The sequence below is a fragment of the Protomyctophum parallelum genome, assembly GCF_964188405.1.
Source record: "Protomyctophum parallelum genome assembly, chromosome: 14".
Taxonomy (NCBI): Eukaryota; Metazoa; Chordata; class Actinopteri; order Myctophiformes; family Myctophidae; genus Protomyctophum; species Protomyctophum parallelum.
This window is the reverse complement of record NC_139709.1, coordinates 35215019-35230989: the sequence shown is the minus strand read 5'-3', so window position 1 is coordinate 35230989 and position 15971 is coordinate 35215019. Positions and strand designations below refer to the sequence as shown.

The 15971-nt window shown below is 43.5% G+C and overlaps 1 protein-coding gene across 1 annotated transcript; it reads left to right on the top strand.

The window, feature by feature from the left end:
- The first annotated feature begins 680 nt into the window (after nt 1–680).
- Nucleotides 681–8446, top strand: lactb2 (lactamase, beta 2). The gene is made up of 7 exons (XM_083781280.1): nt 681–937; nt 1473–1633; nt 2082–2202; nt 2984–3162; nt 6072–6220; nt 6705–6792; nt 7538–8446. Exons 1-7 carry the CDS (start codon nt 816–818, stop codon nt 7579–7581), a joined length of 864 nt encoding a protein of 287 aa, XP_083637406.1. The 5' UTR covers nt 681–815; the 3' UTR covers nt 7582–8446.
- The last annotated feature ends 7525 nt before the right edge of the window (nt 8447–15971 follow it).

Sequence of the window (15971 nt, the reverse complement as noted above, 5' to 3'; positions counted from 1 at the left end):
AGTCACTGTACAATACTAAATCATCAGTGATGGACAATGATACTCAGGAGAGTAATGTTACTTATTACATAGTACTCATGTAAAAAGTTATACTATTACATTACTTATTACTTGAAATCAAGAGTAATAATTAGCGAGCTCCTTTTAGAACTGAATCTATTTGGAATTAAATAAATATAATAAAATACGAGCCAAAAAGGCTATAAAATAAAGTAGCAATCTCTTAAAATGTTTTCAAAAGGCAGCCAACAAATTCTGAGTAATTATTAACATGTACTATGTTTACATTAATATGTAATAATATTAGCCTACTGTTTTTGGTCAACTGATACCTTGGCTTACACTACATGTTACTGGGCAAAATATGGCAGCAATTTAAAGTAGGCCTAACTCGTTATTGCTGAAGCCCAATATTGCATATTATACAATATGTGGCATGAAGGGTGGAAGAGACTGTGATCAAATTTGTAATAGAGATTACACTCAATTATTACTTTGCTGAAATGCACATACAAAATCTGAAAAAGTATTGAAATGGTTTTGCAGCAGTGAGCAGATCGTGGCTAAGATTTGACAATGGTGTCACCCAGTGGTGAAATGTAGTTACCAACATTCACATGTATTTATTTTGTTTGCTACAGCTACGTCACCATACATCCAGGAAGTAAACGTTGTTTACAGTGCTTCCATCTCCGCGTGGAAATCAACTCTATGGTGGAACTGAACAGCTAGGGAGCAGAATGTAACCTTAGTTCCTGCTAGTTTAGTGAAGGTTGATAATATACACTAACATTAATTAGTGTTAATTAAGCACCATGAGCGCCGTCCTCCCCCGCATCGAGCAGCTATCCAGCAGAGTGGTGCGAGTCCTGGGATGTAACCCGGGTCCAATGACTCTGCAGGGCACCAACACATACCTAGTGGGAACCGGGAGCAAGTAGGTTAATTATTACACCACTGTTTAATAGCCGTATTCTTCACTTAATTCAAAGCAGAGGTCCAGAGGAGCTTTATTGGCGTGAGAAAACTAAACACGGTACGTTTAACATAGCTCTGGTCTGGTCCATAGCCATTTAATGTCCTTTAAGTGCTGCCGTAATGGCAGCAAAGGACATTAGGGCTATGGGCCAGATCTACGTTTAACATTACCAAAGCAAGTGTAAAAAATGTAGTACATTTGAAGGGGATATATATACAGTAATGTGCAGAGCTGTCACACTGCAACTTAATTGGGAATACTAGCTTTAAAAGTAGGCTATTGCTTTCAGATATGTTTTGACCAGTAATTTATTTTTATTTTTTATAATGCTAGGGTTGATGTGGACTTGTAGCACAGACCCAGGTGTGCCTTGGGATTTTATGACAATGGCACATTTTTGTTGCAATATACAAAGTTATAATCAACCCTAAAGCAACCTTAATTGCTAATGACCTGCTCCTGCTTTTGCATCTTCCTGCACTGTACCCACTAGGCGGGTGTTGATTGACACAGGAGAGCCTGGCGTCCCGGAGTACATCAGTAACCTGAAGCTGGCCCTGAGTCAGTTCAACACAGCCATCCAGGAAGTCCTGGTGACACACTGGCACCACGACCACACCGGAGGACTCACTGACATCTGTAGAGACATCACCGGTGAGGGACACACACACACACACACACACACACACCACACATCATTGAAAATCATGAGGGGGCAGTGGCGCACACATAATTTTTATATAGTAAAACAATACGTACATAAAACTTAAACTGAGGGGGCAGAATTTGCAACTGTGTGTGCCAGGCCCCCCCACTGGCACCCCCATGGTGCCGGGCCTGACACACACACTAACTTGACCATACTATAGCGTGACACAAAAGCATCAAAAGCAGCAGGTCCATAAGGTCAAGCTTGTAGATCTGCTACTTTTGAATTTAAATGAAAAGTAACCGTTTTGGGGTATCGAGGTATATTCGAGGTATCCACCCGACAGAGGCGACATATTATTATGCGTTGATGAGAGGGCATTACATGTGCAGTCAAAAGTTATGCCAATATGGTTAGGCATGTGCGTGCCCACAACAAGCTGTCATACTACAGGTTCCCAGGTACGGGTGAGCAAGCTGCCTCGCTGTCCCGCTGCCACCGAGAAGGTGGGAGACAAGGAGTACACATACTTAAAAGATGGAGATGTCATCCACACCGAGGGAGCCACACTCAAGTCAGTTCACTGTGATGTCTTTATTTGATGTACTGATTATCCCTATTTTGGGTATGTTGTTACTTGTTATTATAAGCAGAAAGTTAAACAATTATCTATTGTGAAAATATGACTTCTCTGCATGGGGGATTAAATGGTACTTGTTAACACCCCGAACGCCCAGGGTTATTTAATCCATTAAATCAGAGCGCCCATCGATTTATAACAGCAGAGCACATTTAGCGACGGAGTAGGCGCTATCCCGGATGTAGCTGAAGTAGCTAGATGTAGCCAAAACACTCCCGATGCGATCGACAACAACGTGAGGTAAGATTAATTCTAATGCGATTAGCCAACACACAAGAGGACGAGTCGAACAAACTGAATCCAGCGTTCTGTTGGGAATTGATGACATAAAACTAGGGATGCTGCGATCTAGATTTTTCATTTCCGATCCGATACCGATATGGCAGTATCAATTCTGATCCGATACCAATCCGATAGAGATACCGATCCAATACACCACATATTTAAGTCTCTCTATGCTGTGTATTGCTGCTGCGTGCTGCCTGCTGGCTAAGCTGCTTGCGACTAGCAAACACTGTTATGATCATGTGGCCTCTACATGCTGCTACATGCTAGAAGTCCTGGGGTGTACTAATGGTATGGATCGCTTGGATCGGAGCCAATATATCGGTCATTTTCGTGTTTTTGTTTTTTTACTGATATCGGGCCGGTCAGCATACCTACGTGAAACCGGCACCTGCATGACGTGCAGTCACAATGTTTCTGCTCTATACAGGGTATTGTTCACGCCGGGACACACAGATGACCACATGTCCTTGGTGCTGGAGGAGGAGCGTGCCGTGTTCTCCGGGGACTGCATCCTGGGAGAGGGAACGGCCGTGTTTGAGGACCTGTACCACTACATGAGCTCACTGCACCTCCTGCTGGCCACTGAGGCTGATCTCATCTACCCTGGTTAGTTCTGCCCCAGTCTCTCAATCGTAGAGCAGGGTTTCTCAAAGGCCCCTTTTCCACCAAAATAACTTTGGTTCTAGACGTGGTTCCGTTCTAGATTCTTGGTGGCCATTTTCTGGTTCCAGTTCCGAAACAACTTTTAGGGTTCTGAACCAATACATTTTCAGTGGAAACACTCTGAACTGGTTCAATAATATTAAGAAAAGGTGGAAAGGGGGCCTTTAGTTGATGCCTCAGAATATACTTTAGAATTTGTCAATGTCACTTCAGTTTAACTTCTTTTCGCGTAATCTTTTTTTACCTACAGTACACTAAGTATCTTCACCAAAAATAGCAGATATACAAGCTCACAACGTGCCATGGTGTGACGTGCTGTGAGCTTGTAGATCTGTTATTTATCTGTGAATGCCCCCCCCCCACCCCCAGAACAGGAATGCTGGGGTTTTAGTGGTTAAACTCCAAGTATATAACTTATTTTCAGTCTGTCCTAATGGAAAAAAAAGGTTCTCTCCAGTATTCTTTGTGAGTGTATTTTGGTTTTCATATTTACGTACCATTAATATGACAAAAGGTTCTATAGAGTAAACGATGTAATTCAGGGTTGCCGTGGATGAAAACATTATTTACATGCGTGCCCTGAGCCAAAACATGTTTGAGAACCAGCATCATAATCCCGACGTCACTCCCGCTACCTGCTACTGGTTCTCTTGGAAATCACTCTAATAATATATATGGGATAAAGCTCTCAATCGCCACAACTGATTTCAGTCATTTGGATTCCATAGAAGCCAGCATGTCTTCCATCTATGGAAGCTATTGTCAGCTTGTAGATCGGCTATTTTTGGTTATTTGGTGTTTGGTTAGTTATTTAAAAGTGATGGAGTTTTTGAAGTGGTCAAACTAGCAACAATAGAAGACCTTATTGTTTGACACTGGGATCCAGTGTTGATGTGAAGGAATGTTATGTTTACCCTGATGTGCCTAAATAAATATATAAAGAAGCATCTTCCATAAAACCTAGCTGTTTCACGACTCACAGATTACGACTTTGAGATGAGATTTTTTATTTTTGCTTTAGTCCATAAATATGTGGTCCCCACTTAGAGTATATATTTCTAGAGAAGGCACCCAGAGGAAACCCTGAGGCGAAATGGACATAGTGGCCGGATTTGGTAGTGCAGCTCGAGCCAGCGCTGCTCCGTTGACTATCATTGCGCACGTTCATGTGATTGGGGCCATGACACATGAACGAATGTTTCATACGTGAACGCGCACAAACGGCACAATGATAGTCAACGGCAGCGCGTTCATGTGTTTGTAACCAAACCGTCCCAGAATGCACTCTGTTCCTACCAGGAAGGAGGAGTGAATCCGCCTCATGCGCTTTTGAGCAACTTAATGCAAGTGGATGGGAGGAGAACTCGGGTGTCTTCTCTATAGATATATAACTCTATGTCCCCACTCCTTTGGCATTTATACTGTACTAGACCTGTGCCCGTCGGCCACCGGCCTACTTGGGAACGATGCAAGTTGGGATGGAACATAGTATGCAATAGTTTAGTCAGAGTCCTTTGAGTATTTTAGTCATCAGAAATGTTTTAGTGTGAGTCTAGTTTTAGACTAAAACATCTGCAGTTGGTTTTGCCAAAGTATGTATTTTCGTAACACTTGGTTGACACTTGGTTGCATGCTGTAAATTGCCGATCTACAAGCTTGTAGCTATTTTCAATTTAAAATGACTTATATTTTAGTTCTACTGGATCTCTTCTCCACTAGTCCCTCCTTAACAATTTTAGTCTTATTTTTATCTGCGAAATTGTCAATACATTTTGTCTTAGTTTTAGTCATCATAGCATAGTTTTCTTAGTCGACGAAATCAACACTGCTGGAACGTGTCCTGTGCGATGGTGTCCAGGTCACGGCCCCATGGTGCAGGACATGGGCAGTAAGATCAGAGAGTAACGTGTCCTGTGCGATGGTGTCCAGGTCACAGCCCCATGGTGCAGGACGCGGGCAGTAAGATCAGAGAGTAACGTGTCCTCTGCGATGGTGTCCAGGTCACGGCCCCATGGTGCAGGACGCGGGCAGTAAGATCAGAGAGTAATGTGTCCTCTGCGATGGTGTCCAGGTCACGGCCCCATGGTGCAGGACATGGGCAGTAAGATCAGAGAGTAATGTGTCCTCTGCGATGGTGTCCAGGTCACGGCCCCATGGTGCAGGACGCGGGCAGTAAGATCAGAGAGTAATGTGTCCTCTGCGATGGTGTCCAGGACACAGCCCCATGGTGCAGGACGCGGGCAGTAAGATCAGAGAGTAATGTGTTCTCTGCGATGGTGTCCAGGACACGGCCCCATGGTGCAGGACGCGGGCAGTAAGATCAGAGAGTAATGTGTCCTCTGCGATGGTGTCCAGGTCACGGCCCCATGGTGCAGGACGCGGGCAGTAAGATCAGAGAGTAATGTGTCCTCTGCGATGGTGTCCAGGACACGGCCCCATGGTGCAGGACGCGGGCAGTAAGATCAGAGAGTAACGTGTCCTCTGCGATGGTGTCCAGGTCACGGCCCCATGGTGCAGGACATGGGCAGTAAGATCAGAGAGTAACGTGTCCTCTGCGATGGTGTCCAGGTCACGGCCCCATGGTGCAGGACATGGGCAGTAAGATCAGAGAGTAACGTGTCCTCTGCGATGGTGTCCAGGTCACGGCCCCATGGTGCAGGACGCGGGCAGTAAGATCAGAGAGTAATGTGTCCTCTGCGATGGTGTCCAGGTCACGGCCCCATGGTGCAGGACGCGGGCAGTAAGATCAGAGAGTAATGTGTCCTCTGCGATGGTGTCCAGGTCACGGCCCCATGGTGCAGGACGCGGGCAGTAAGATCAGAGAGTAATGTGTCCTCTGCGATGGTGTCCAGGTCACGGCCCCATGGTGCAGGACGCGGGCAGTAAGATCAGAGAGTACATCCGGCACCGCAGCCTCAGAGAGCAGCAGATCCTCCAGGTCATTCAGGCCGGGGGAAGACGGGCCTTCTCCTCCATGGAGCTGGTGAAGGTCGTCTACAAGGTGAGGAGGACTAATGACTAACTCCATGCAGCATATTGTTGTCGCCAGGCAGAAACCTCTCATCTCCTTATTCATGTTTTTATTTTATTCATTTTTTTTTTTATTAACACCCTACTTGATCATATTATTACAGCGTCACACAAAAGCATCAAAAGTAGTAGATCTGCAAGCTCAAGCTTGTAGATCTACTACTTTATTTTGGAACTTTTTTTATTTTGGAACCTAACAACAACAACAACGTGTTACATTAATGTTCAGCTGAACCATTTACCATTTATTGCAGTGAGTGGTCAGAAATCTACCGCCAGTTTTTCTACTGTCTGCATATATTGTCTCCACTTTAAATCGTATGTCCATCATCAAGCAACCTGCATGACAGTGGCTCGTAAACTGCCAATTGTCCAAGCGATGTGTACCAGAGGGAGGTAGTCCCATACATGGTCCTGATGGTGACAGTTGTATACCGTTGAACCCCGTCTTCTAGGACACTCCTGAACAGCTCCACCGAGCAGCGGAGGTCAACCTGCTCCATCACTTAAAGAAACTGGAGAAGGATGGCAAGATACGCCTGGGTATGTAACTGCTCTCTGATGGCACCTCTAACGCTTATTGAAGTTCTTGTGGGCTGATATCTTGTGTACTATATATCGTGGTTCCCAAACTTTTTCATGTCAAGGACCCACACTTATTAGCCTGCGGACCCCCATTTGAAGAGATATGACAGGGACCCCCATAAGAGAAGATGTTTACAGCTCTGGTAGTGATTTTCAACCCGTTTAATTTCAAGGACCCCCAGTTTGACATGCATTAGGCTAAGGCTACGGACCCACATTTAATGACATTTCTATCTCTGGGACCCCAACAAGTCCATATCATTTAGCTGGGGTCCCCCAGAAACTCCCTCAAGGACCCCTGGGGGTCCCCGGACCCCACTTTGGGAACCACTGCTGCATATCAACTAACCAGTGGTGTAAAAAGTATGCAATTGTTTTACTTAAAACTCCTTCCCTGCCAAGGACTACATTGGACGACCATAATTTATGGTCACAATATGCCATGCACGGGCTTTTTTCAGAAAATGTGAACGCACCGGTTATATTCCATCCAGGTCCCGGCCTAGAGCCGATTGACTCATTGCATTGGAATTGACAATTGAGCTCAAATTGAGCTGATCATACAAAACATTTATGTTTTTGGAGCTCAATAAAAACAATTGGCGACAGCACTGGACCGTTTCAGCGGTTGTTCCCGGAAGTCAGAAAGGGTTGGGCAGTGCTGTACAGTAGAGTTTGATGGATGTCTCGTTTGTCTTCACAGTGGAAGATGCCACCCAGCTCAACACGTGGAAGAGTAACTTGTGACACTCGGTGACTAAATGAAACTACCGTAGTGTTTGATCGTGGCAGATGTTTGGGTTCGACACTGATCACTATTTTGGAGAGACTTTAAATCCACTAATTACCATTCTTTTGACTGATATTTTGTCCAAAAGATTGGACAAATGTATCATGCATTTGACCCTTTCAGTCCGTTTGATGGAGAGAAAACAAAGTTTGTTTTTACTCTTCTTGATGTTTTTAAGATAGCACTGAGCTCCTCATTCTCAAGTGTTTATTCTCTAGAATGTCAGCTGCAAATGTATTGTAAAATTAATATATCAATTTTTCATTAAATGAATAGTTGTTATATGCTATCTGTTGTTTTGTTTTTCTTCAGCCACTTCAGTCAGTAGATGGAAGCATGTCCGCCACTAGTTGTAATGCTCATTTCAGTCAGTAGATGGCAGCATGTCCTCACTAAGCAACAGGCTAAAGTTGCCTTTGCAATTTGCATATTAACTTTTCTCTTGGATGATCTAAACCTGCAACAGTGGCATTTAATCTGGCTTTAAAAGAAACGTGTATAATATACTATGAGATTTGGCTGTGCTTGCATGTTTTTAAATTCTGAAATTATCTTGTAACTTGTAATCAGGGCGTCATTGGAATAGACCGTTGGCTCTAAATTGACCTTCCTGAATAAATAAAGGTGACATGAAAAAAATGAATGAAATAATATGAACGCTATTCCATACCGTAATCTGATACATTTGTGTGAAAATGCAGTGAACCTTTGACCTGTAGTTTAAATGACTGCCTTGTGTCTCATGGGTTTTCACAGAATGACTAACTGCTGTGATGTAACAAGTGCTACAGCACTGACAGCCCCTCAGTCCATGCATTGGGATCATGCATGCATACATTATTACATGTTTATACATTACATAGTCTATTTCTGCTGAACTGTAGGCTAGGTATAGTAGCAGACTGGCTTCTGTGTAAGTCAACTATGATTTGTGTTATTATTGACATGTTTTACAATGTAGTCCAATTACTTATTTGGCTATTTCATTGTTGTGTTAATTTTGTCGACTAAAACTATGACGAAAAATGTTCGACTACCTTTCTTCACTGATGAAACCTAAATAAAAACTATGCTATGATGACTAAAATTAAGACTAAATATATATCTTGACAATTTTTGTCAACAAATAAAAACTAAACTAACTAAACTAACGAAAGTGTTAGGGAGGGACTAGTGGAGAAGAGATCCATGTCAAGTCATTTTATGTTTGGTTGTGCTCGGGTGTTGCGTTCTGAAAATAGCAGATCTACACGCATGTAGATCGGCTATTTTCATCATGGAACCAAGTCTAAAAGCAGGCATTACGACCAAAATCTTTGTCAGTAGATTTAGTCGACTAAAATGTTATGACTAAAACCAGACTTTTCAGATTACTAAGTGAGTATATTAAAGCAGTGGTTCCCAAAGTGGGGTCTGGGGACCAGCGGTCTTGAGGGAGTTCCAGGGGTCTCCAGCTAAATGGGTTAAATAGTTAGGAACCAAAAATTAATGGACCCTTATGGGTCTGTAACTCAGAGAGTGTACAAATGGGTTCCATTTTGTGGACTCTCAGAGTTAAATTAACATTTAATTAACATTTAAAATTAAATGCTATTAAATGGGCGTCCGTAGACTAATGCATGTCAAACTGAGGGTCCTTGAGAATCACTGCTAGAGCCGTATAAATGGGGATCGCTGGCATATCTTTTCAAATGGGGTTCCGCGCGATAATGTCAATTTGTGGGTCCTTGACATGAGAAAGTTCTGGGAACCACTGTAGTAGAGCACTAAGAGCAGTGAAGGCATCAGTCACTTCATTACAGCTGTGGTTCTTAACCTGTGGGTCAGGGTTCATTACAGCTGTGGTTCTTAACCTGTGGGTCAGGGTTCATTACAGCTGTGGTTCTTAACCTGTGGGTCAGGGTTCATTACAGCTGTGGTTCTAAACCTGTGGGTCAGGGTTCATTACAGCTGTGGTTCTAAACCTGTGGGTCAGGGTCATTACAGCTGTGGTTCTAAACCTGTGGGTCAGGGTCATTACAGCTGTGGTTCTTAACCTGTGGGTCAGGGTTCATTACAGCTGTGGTTCTTAACCTGTGGGTCAGGGTCATTACAGCTGTGGTTCTTAACCTGTGGGTCAGGGTCATTACAGCTGTGGTTCTTAACCTGTGGGTCAGGGTCATTACAGCTGTGGTTCTAAACCTGTGGGTCAGGGTCATTACAGCTGTGGTTCTTAACCTGTGGGTCAGGGTCATTACAGCTGTGGTTCTTAACCTGTGGGTCAGGGTCATTACAGCTGTGGTTCTTAACCTGTGGGTCAGGGTCATTACAGCTGTGGTTCTTAACCTGTGGGTCAGGGTCATTACAGCTGTGGTTCTAAACCTGTGGGTCAGGGTCATTACAGCTGTGGTTCTAAACCTGTGGGTCAGGGTCATTACAGCTGTGGTTCTAAACCTGTGGGTCAGGGTCATTACAGCTGTGGTTCTAAACCTGTGGGTCAGGGCTTCCACCTTATTTTGGGGGTTTCCTCAAATGACAGTGAAGTCACAATTTTAAATTTCAGTTTGTTTTAAACATAAGGCTCCTTAAAAGTGGCACAAATGTACACTGTCTTCCACCTGATGACTCACTGAATCTTCATCTTATATTTTGCCAGCTCCATTGCGACCTTGCTACAGCTAGAGCACCCCTTGGTAAAGGCTGGGAACTTGTGAATGGGAAGTGCCGACCAGTGCGTCACACCCCCCTTGCCCCAGCAGCTCCCACCTTGTGGCTCTTCAGACAACAGGTGATGAGTGGAGCCAGTGTGGAGAATCAACAGATTCAGATGAAGAGTAGCATTCCATTAGTTTGATAAATAATCAGTTTAAGACAATAGTTGACCTTTTGACCTGTAAAATTACCTTTGAGATTATCTGTATACTATAGTTGTACATCAGCTTGCCTTGAGCAGAGCTCAAGAAAACAAGTTCTACTCAGCACTGTAGGCCAAACCATTGAAAGGTTCATTTTCATCATAGCTGATGGTAGCCATTTTGAGTTTTGGGCTCTCAGAAATTTTCCTCGCATTTTTGTGAGGGGCATGGGAGCTCAATTTTTTGTTTAACCTTCATAGAGGGCAAATCCACTGAGATTTATTGGGGGTGAACTACTCGTAACTGCAAAGGACTCAACCGTCTGTATGAGATGCCATTCTAAATAATTGGAACTATGAAATGTTTACCAATGAGAACAGGGGCAGGGGTAAAATCTTATGATTGGTTGAGACAGGGCGCTTTAGCTCGCTCAGTGGTAACGCTCGTAGCTCAATCGTAGCTCCATCGCGGTCTAAAACATACTTTATCGGCCAAGAAATGTAGTCAAATTCGCACCCGTGCAAACTGAAACTGAGCGGTGAAACTATACTTTATTGTTATAGTTATTGTGTGTTATAGTTACATAGTGACTGTGTTATAATACTGTGTGTGGTGCCTTGGAGTGCCTTTGAGCCAAGCACAGTTTTTGACTTAAGCAGCTGCAGGTTCAATAGGTCCTACTCAGACAGACATCGCGTACACAAACGGACATACGGACGGACAGACACAAAAATTGTGGCGGCAGTGGGATTCGATGCCAGGAGGTGTGGGTTGGGAGTCTAATGATTACACACTATACCGAGCTGAGTTGCGTTTTTCTGGCTGTCTTAGAATGTGAGAAAGCCTACGGATACACTATTAGAATAGGAGGTACTCTGTTCTTCCACAGCATCTCTGACACCATGACTCTCTTCCACAGACCACATTTCACCCAGACTCTATGCTGGATTTTGGCTATTTGATAGAGATTTGAAAAAATTACATCATGCAATGTCATCACAATGTAATCATCACAACCAAATTGTCCTTTAAAGAGTCACTTCAAATTAGCCCAACAGTATGTATATGTGGCTGTAGCATTTCCAGGAATAATTATTTGTTCAATAATTTACTTAGCAACAGTGTTTGTCAGATAACTTCAGCTGTAAAATGACACAACAAGGAGTTCAACTGGACCAAGAAAGGTTCTGCTGTTCTATCTGTCTGGACCTACTGAAGGATCCAGTGAGTGTTCCCTGTGGACACAACTACTGCAGTAAGTGTATTGAGACACACTGGAATCAGGATGATCAAAGAGGGAGATTCAACTGTCCACAGTGCAGACAGACGTTCATCCCAAGACCTGTTCTGAAGAGAAACACCATGTTGGCTGAGGTGGTGGAGAGCCTGAAGAAGATAGGAACCCCAACTGTTCATCCTGATCACTGCTATGCTGAACCTGGAGATGTGGCCTGTGATTCCTGCTGTACTGAGAGAAAACAGAAAGCTGTGAAGATGTGTCTTCAGTGTCTGGTCTCTTACTGTGACACTCACGTCCAGCCTCACTATCAATCTCCTGCCTTTAAGAAACACAAGCTGGTCAACGCCTCCACAAAGCTTCAGGAGAGTTTCAGTTTGTTTTAAACATAAGGCTCCTTCAAAGTGGCACAAATGTACACTGTCTTCCACCTGATGACTCACTGAATCTTCATCTTATATTTTGCCAGCTCCATTGCGACCTTGCTACAGCTAGAGCACCCCTTGGTAACGGCTGGGAACTTGTGAATGGGAAGTGCCGACCAGTTCGTCACACTCCCCTTGCCCCAGCAGCTCCCACCTTGTGGCTCTTCAGACAACAGGTGATGAGTGGAGCCAGTGTGGAGAATCAACAGATTCAGATGAAGAGTAGCATTCCATTAGTTTGATAAATAATCAGTTTAAGACAATAGTTGACCTTTTGACCTGTAAAATTACCTTTGAGATTATCTGTATACTATAGTTGTACATCAGCTTGCCTTGAGCAGAGCTCAAGAAAACAAGTTCTACTCAGCACTGTAGGCCAAACCATTGAAAGGTTCATTTTCATCATAGCTGATGGTAGCCATTTTGAGTTTTGGGCTCTCAGAAATTTTCCTCGCATTTTTGTGAGGGGCATGGGAGCTCAATTTTTTGTTTAACCTTCATAGAGGGCAAATCCACTGAGATTTCTTGGGGGTGAACTACTCGTAACTGCAAAGGACTCAACCGTCTGTATGAGATGCCATTCTAAATAATTGGAACTATGAAATGTTTACCAATGAGAACAGGGGCAGGGGTAAAATCTTATCATTGGTTGAGACAGGGCGCTTTAGCTCGCTCAGTGGTAACGCTCGTAGCTCAAATTGGCGGCACGCCTCCATCGCGGTCTAAAACATACTTTATCGGCCAAGAAATGTAGTCAAATTCGCACCCGTGCAAACTGAAACTGAGCGGTGAAACTATACTTTATTGTTATAGTTATTGTGTGTTATAGTTACATAGTGACTGTGTTATAATACTGTGTGTGGGCCCAGGCCGTGGCGTAACGGTCTGGGCACCGGACTGGTAATCCAGTCGCAGTGTGCCGCGGGTTCGACTCCCGGACCCGACACGGCCTTTACTGCATGTCATCCCCCATCTCTCTCCCGTTTCCTGTCAGCCTACTGTCTGTCCCTTCAAAAATCAATAAAAAGGCGTAAGCCGCAAAAGAATATCTTAAAAAAATAAATAAAATACTGTGTGTGGTGCCTTGGAGTGCCTTTGAGCCAAGCACAGTTTTTGACTTAAGCAGCTGCAGGTTCAATAGGTCCTACTCAGACAGACATCGCGTACACAAACGGACATACGGTCGGACAGACAAAAAAATTGTGGCGGCAGTGGGATTCGATGCCAGGAGGTGTGGGTTGGGAGTCTAATGATTACACACTATACCGAGCTGAGTTGCGTTTTTCTGGCTGTCTTAGAATGTGAGAAAGCCTACGGATACACTATTAGAATAGGAGGTACTCTGTTCTTCCACAGCATCTCTGACACCATGACTCTCTTCCACAGACCACATTTCACCCAGACTCTATGCTGGATTTTGGCTATTTGATAGAGATTTGAAAAAATTACATCATGCAATGTCATCACAATGTAATCATCACAACCAAATTGTCCTTTAAAGAGTCACTTCAAATTAGCCCAACAGTATGTATATGTGGCTGTAGCATTTCCAGGAATAATTATTAGTTCAATAATTTACTTAGCAACAGTGTTTGTCAGATAACTTCAGCTGTAAAATGCCACAACAAGGAGTTCAACTGGACCAAGAAAGGTTCTGCTGTTCTATCTGTCTGGACCTACTGAAGGATCCAGTGAGTGTTCCCTGTGGACACAACTACTGCAGTAAGTGTATTGAGACACACTGGAATCAGGATGATCAAAGAGGGAGATTCAACTGTCCACAGTGCAGACAGACGTTCATCCCAAGACCTGTTCTGAAGAGAAACACCATGTTGGCTGAGGTGGTGGAGAGCCTGAAGAAGATAGGAACCCCAACTGTTCATCCTGATCACTGCTATGCTGAACCTGGAGATGTGGCCTGTGATTCCTGCTGTACTGAGAGAAAACAGAAAGCTGTGAAGATGTGTCTTCAGTGTCTGGTCTCTTACTGTGACACTCACGTCCAGCCTCACTATCAATCTCCTGCCTTTAAGAAACACAAGCTGGTCAACGTCTCCACAAAGCTTCAGGAGAACTTCTGCATCCAGCACATAATCCAGGAGAGAAGGGAAGACGTGAAGGTGCTTCACCAACAGGTGGAGTCCATCAATCACTGTGCTGATAGAGCAGTGGAGTATTGTGACACAGTCTTTACTGAGCTTAACTCTTTCATTGAGAGAATACGATCTGAGGTGAGGGAGCAGATCAGAGACCAGCAGAAACATGATGTGAGACGTGCTGAAAAACAGAGGAATCGTGTGGAGCAGGAGGTTACTGAACTGAGGAGGAGACATGCTGAGCTGGAGCAGATCTCACACAGAGGATCAAATCCATTTTCTACACAGTTCCACCTCCCTCTCCAGGATCAGTGAATCTACACACCCAGTCAGCAGCAATGTCCGTCCTCCGAGATACTTTGAAGATGTGACCGTGGCCGTGTCAAAGATGAGGGACGACATAGAAGACAGTCTTAAAGAGGAAGTGGTAAACATAGATATGGTATATGTTTTTCTGTCAACACCAGAACCCAAGTCCAGAGCTGAGTTCTTACAATATTCATGTCCAGTCACACTGGATCCAAACACAGCATATCATGAGATGACTTTGTCTAAAGGGAACAGAAACGTAAACATTGCTCCAGCCACTGAGTAGCCACTGTGTGTCTACACACTGGAGGGTCCAAGAGGTGACCTGGGCATCAGTGACCAGAACCGGATAGATCACCGAGTCCAGACCACATTCCCCCAGACTGTATATAGGTCATAGGTTTTGTGACCTCAAGTACAGTGGTTTTCAACCCTTTTCATATCAAGGCCTATTATTTATTCGGCATTTGAGCCCCGGACCACCATTTCATGAGGTTTAGCCTTGTAAACCCAAAACTAAAGCAGATTTTGTTAACGTTAGATAAGATTTTGTCCACAATTCCATGCTGTTTTGATGTGGTGCCATAGGAGAGAGATAAGGAGAGACGTTGATCAAAATAACAATTATTTTACAATCTCTAATTGTGTTCTTGTAAATTAAGTAATGTAAATAATGAAAAAAATATATTCTTCAGTACACTCTCAAGAGTTAAAAGATCTATAAGTGTCCATTTGGTTACCAACTCTCCATCATTTAGCTGGGGACCACCTGGAACCCCCTCAAGGACGACTGGTGCTCCCTGGACAACTGCTCTAGTAAGTTAGATTACATAAATTAATTGACATTTTATCAACAATGTGTATAATTATCCACAACAAGTACTTTCGACCGCTACAAACTGTCAAATCTCAGTTTCTCTGTGAAGGAACGTTTGAAATGTTGATTAGGTTTAACTATTTGCTACCTACCTACTTTATGCATGTTACGTAATGACTACTTGTGCCTGATATGGCAGTGGTGCCAGATTACATACATGTATACATAAGAGCATTACCTTTAATTCTCCCAACACTAAAACATATCGTCATTACGTCACCATCGAAAACCAATTACACTCTGGCATTGGGTCCTTTAATCCACATCTTTATTACGTCATCATTGAGAGCTAGTTATGTAATTTGTAAGTTGATTAGCGGTATATTTTATGTTTACGTCATCATTGAGAGCTAGTTATACATATATATGTAATTTGTAAGTTGATTAGCGGTATACTGTGGTTACTTTGCGCCAAAAACCGTCCCAGCCAACCCGCCACTTTTGATGCGTATGCAAATAAAACAGCAAGTTGTGCCTGATTTGCTGGGACCAGATTACATACATGACCATATTTCTTACGTCATCATTGAGATCTAGTCATACATATACTATATATATGTAATTTGTAA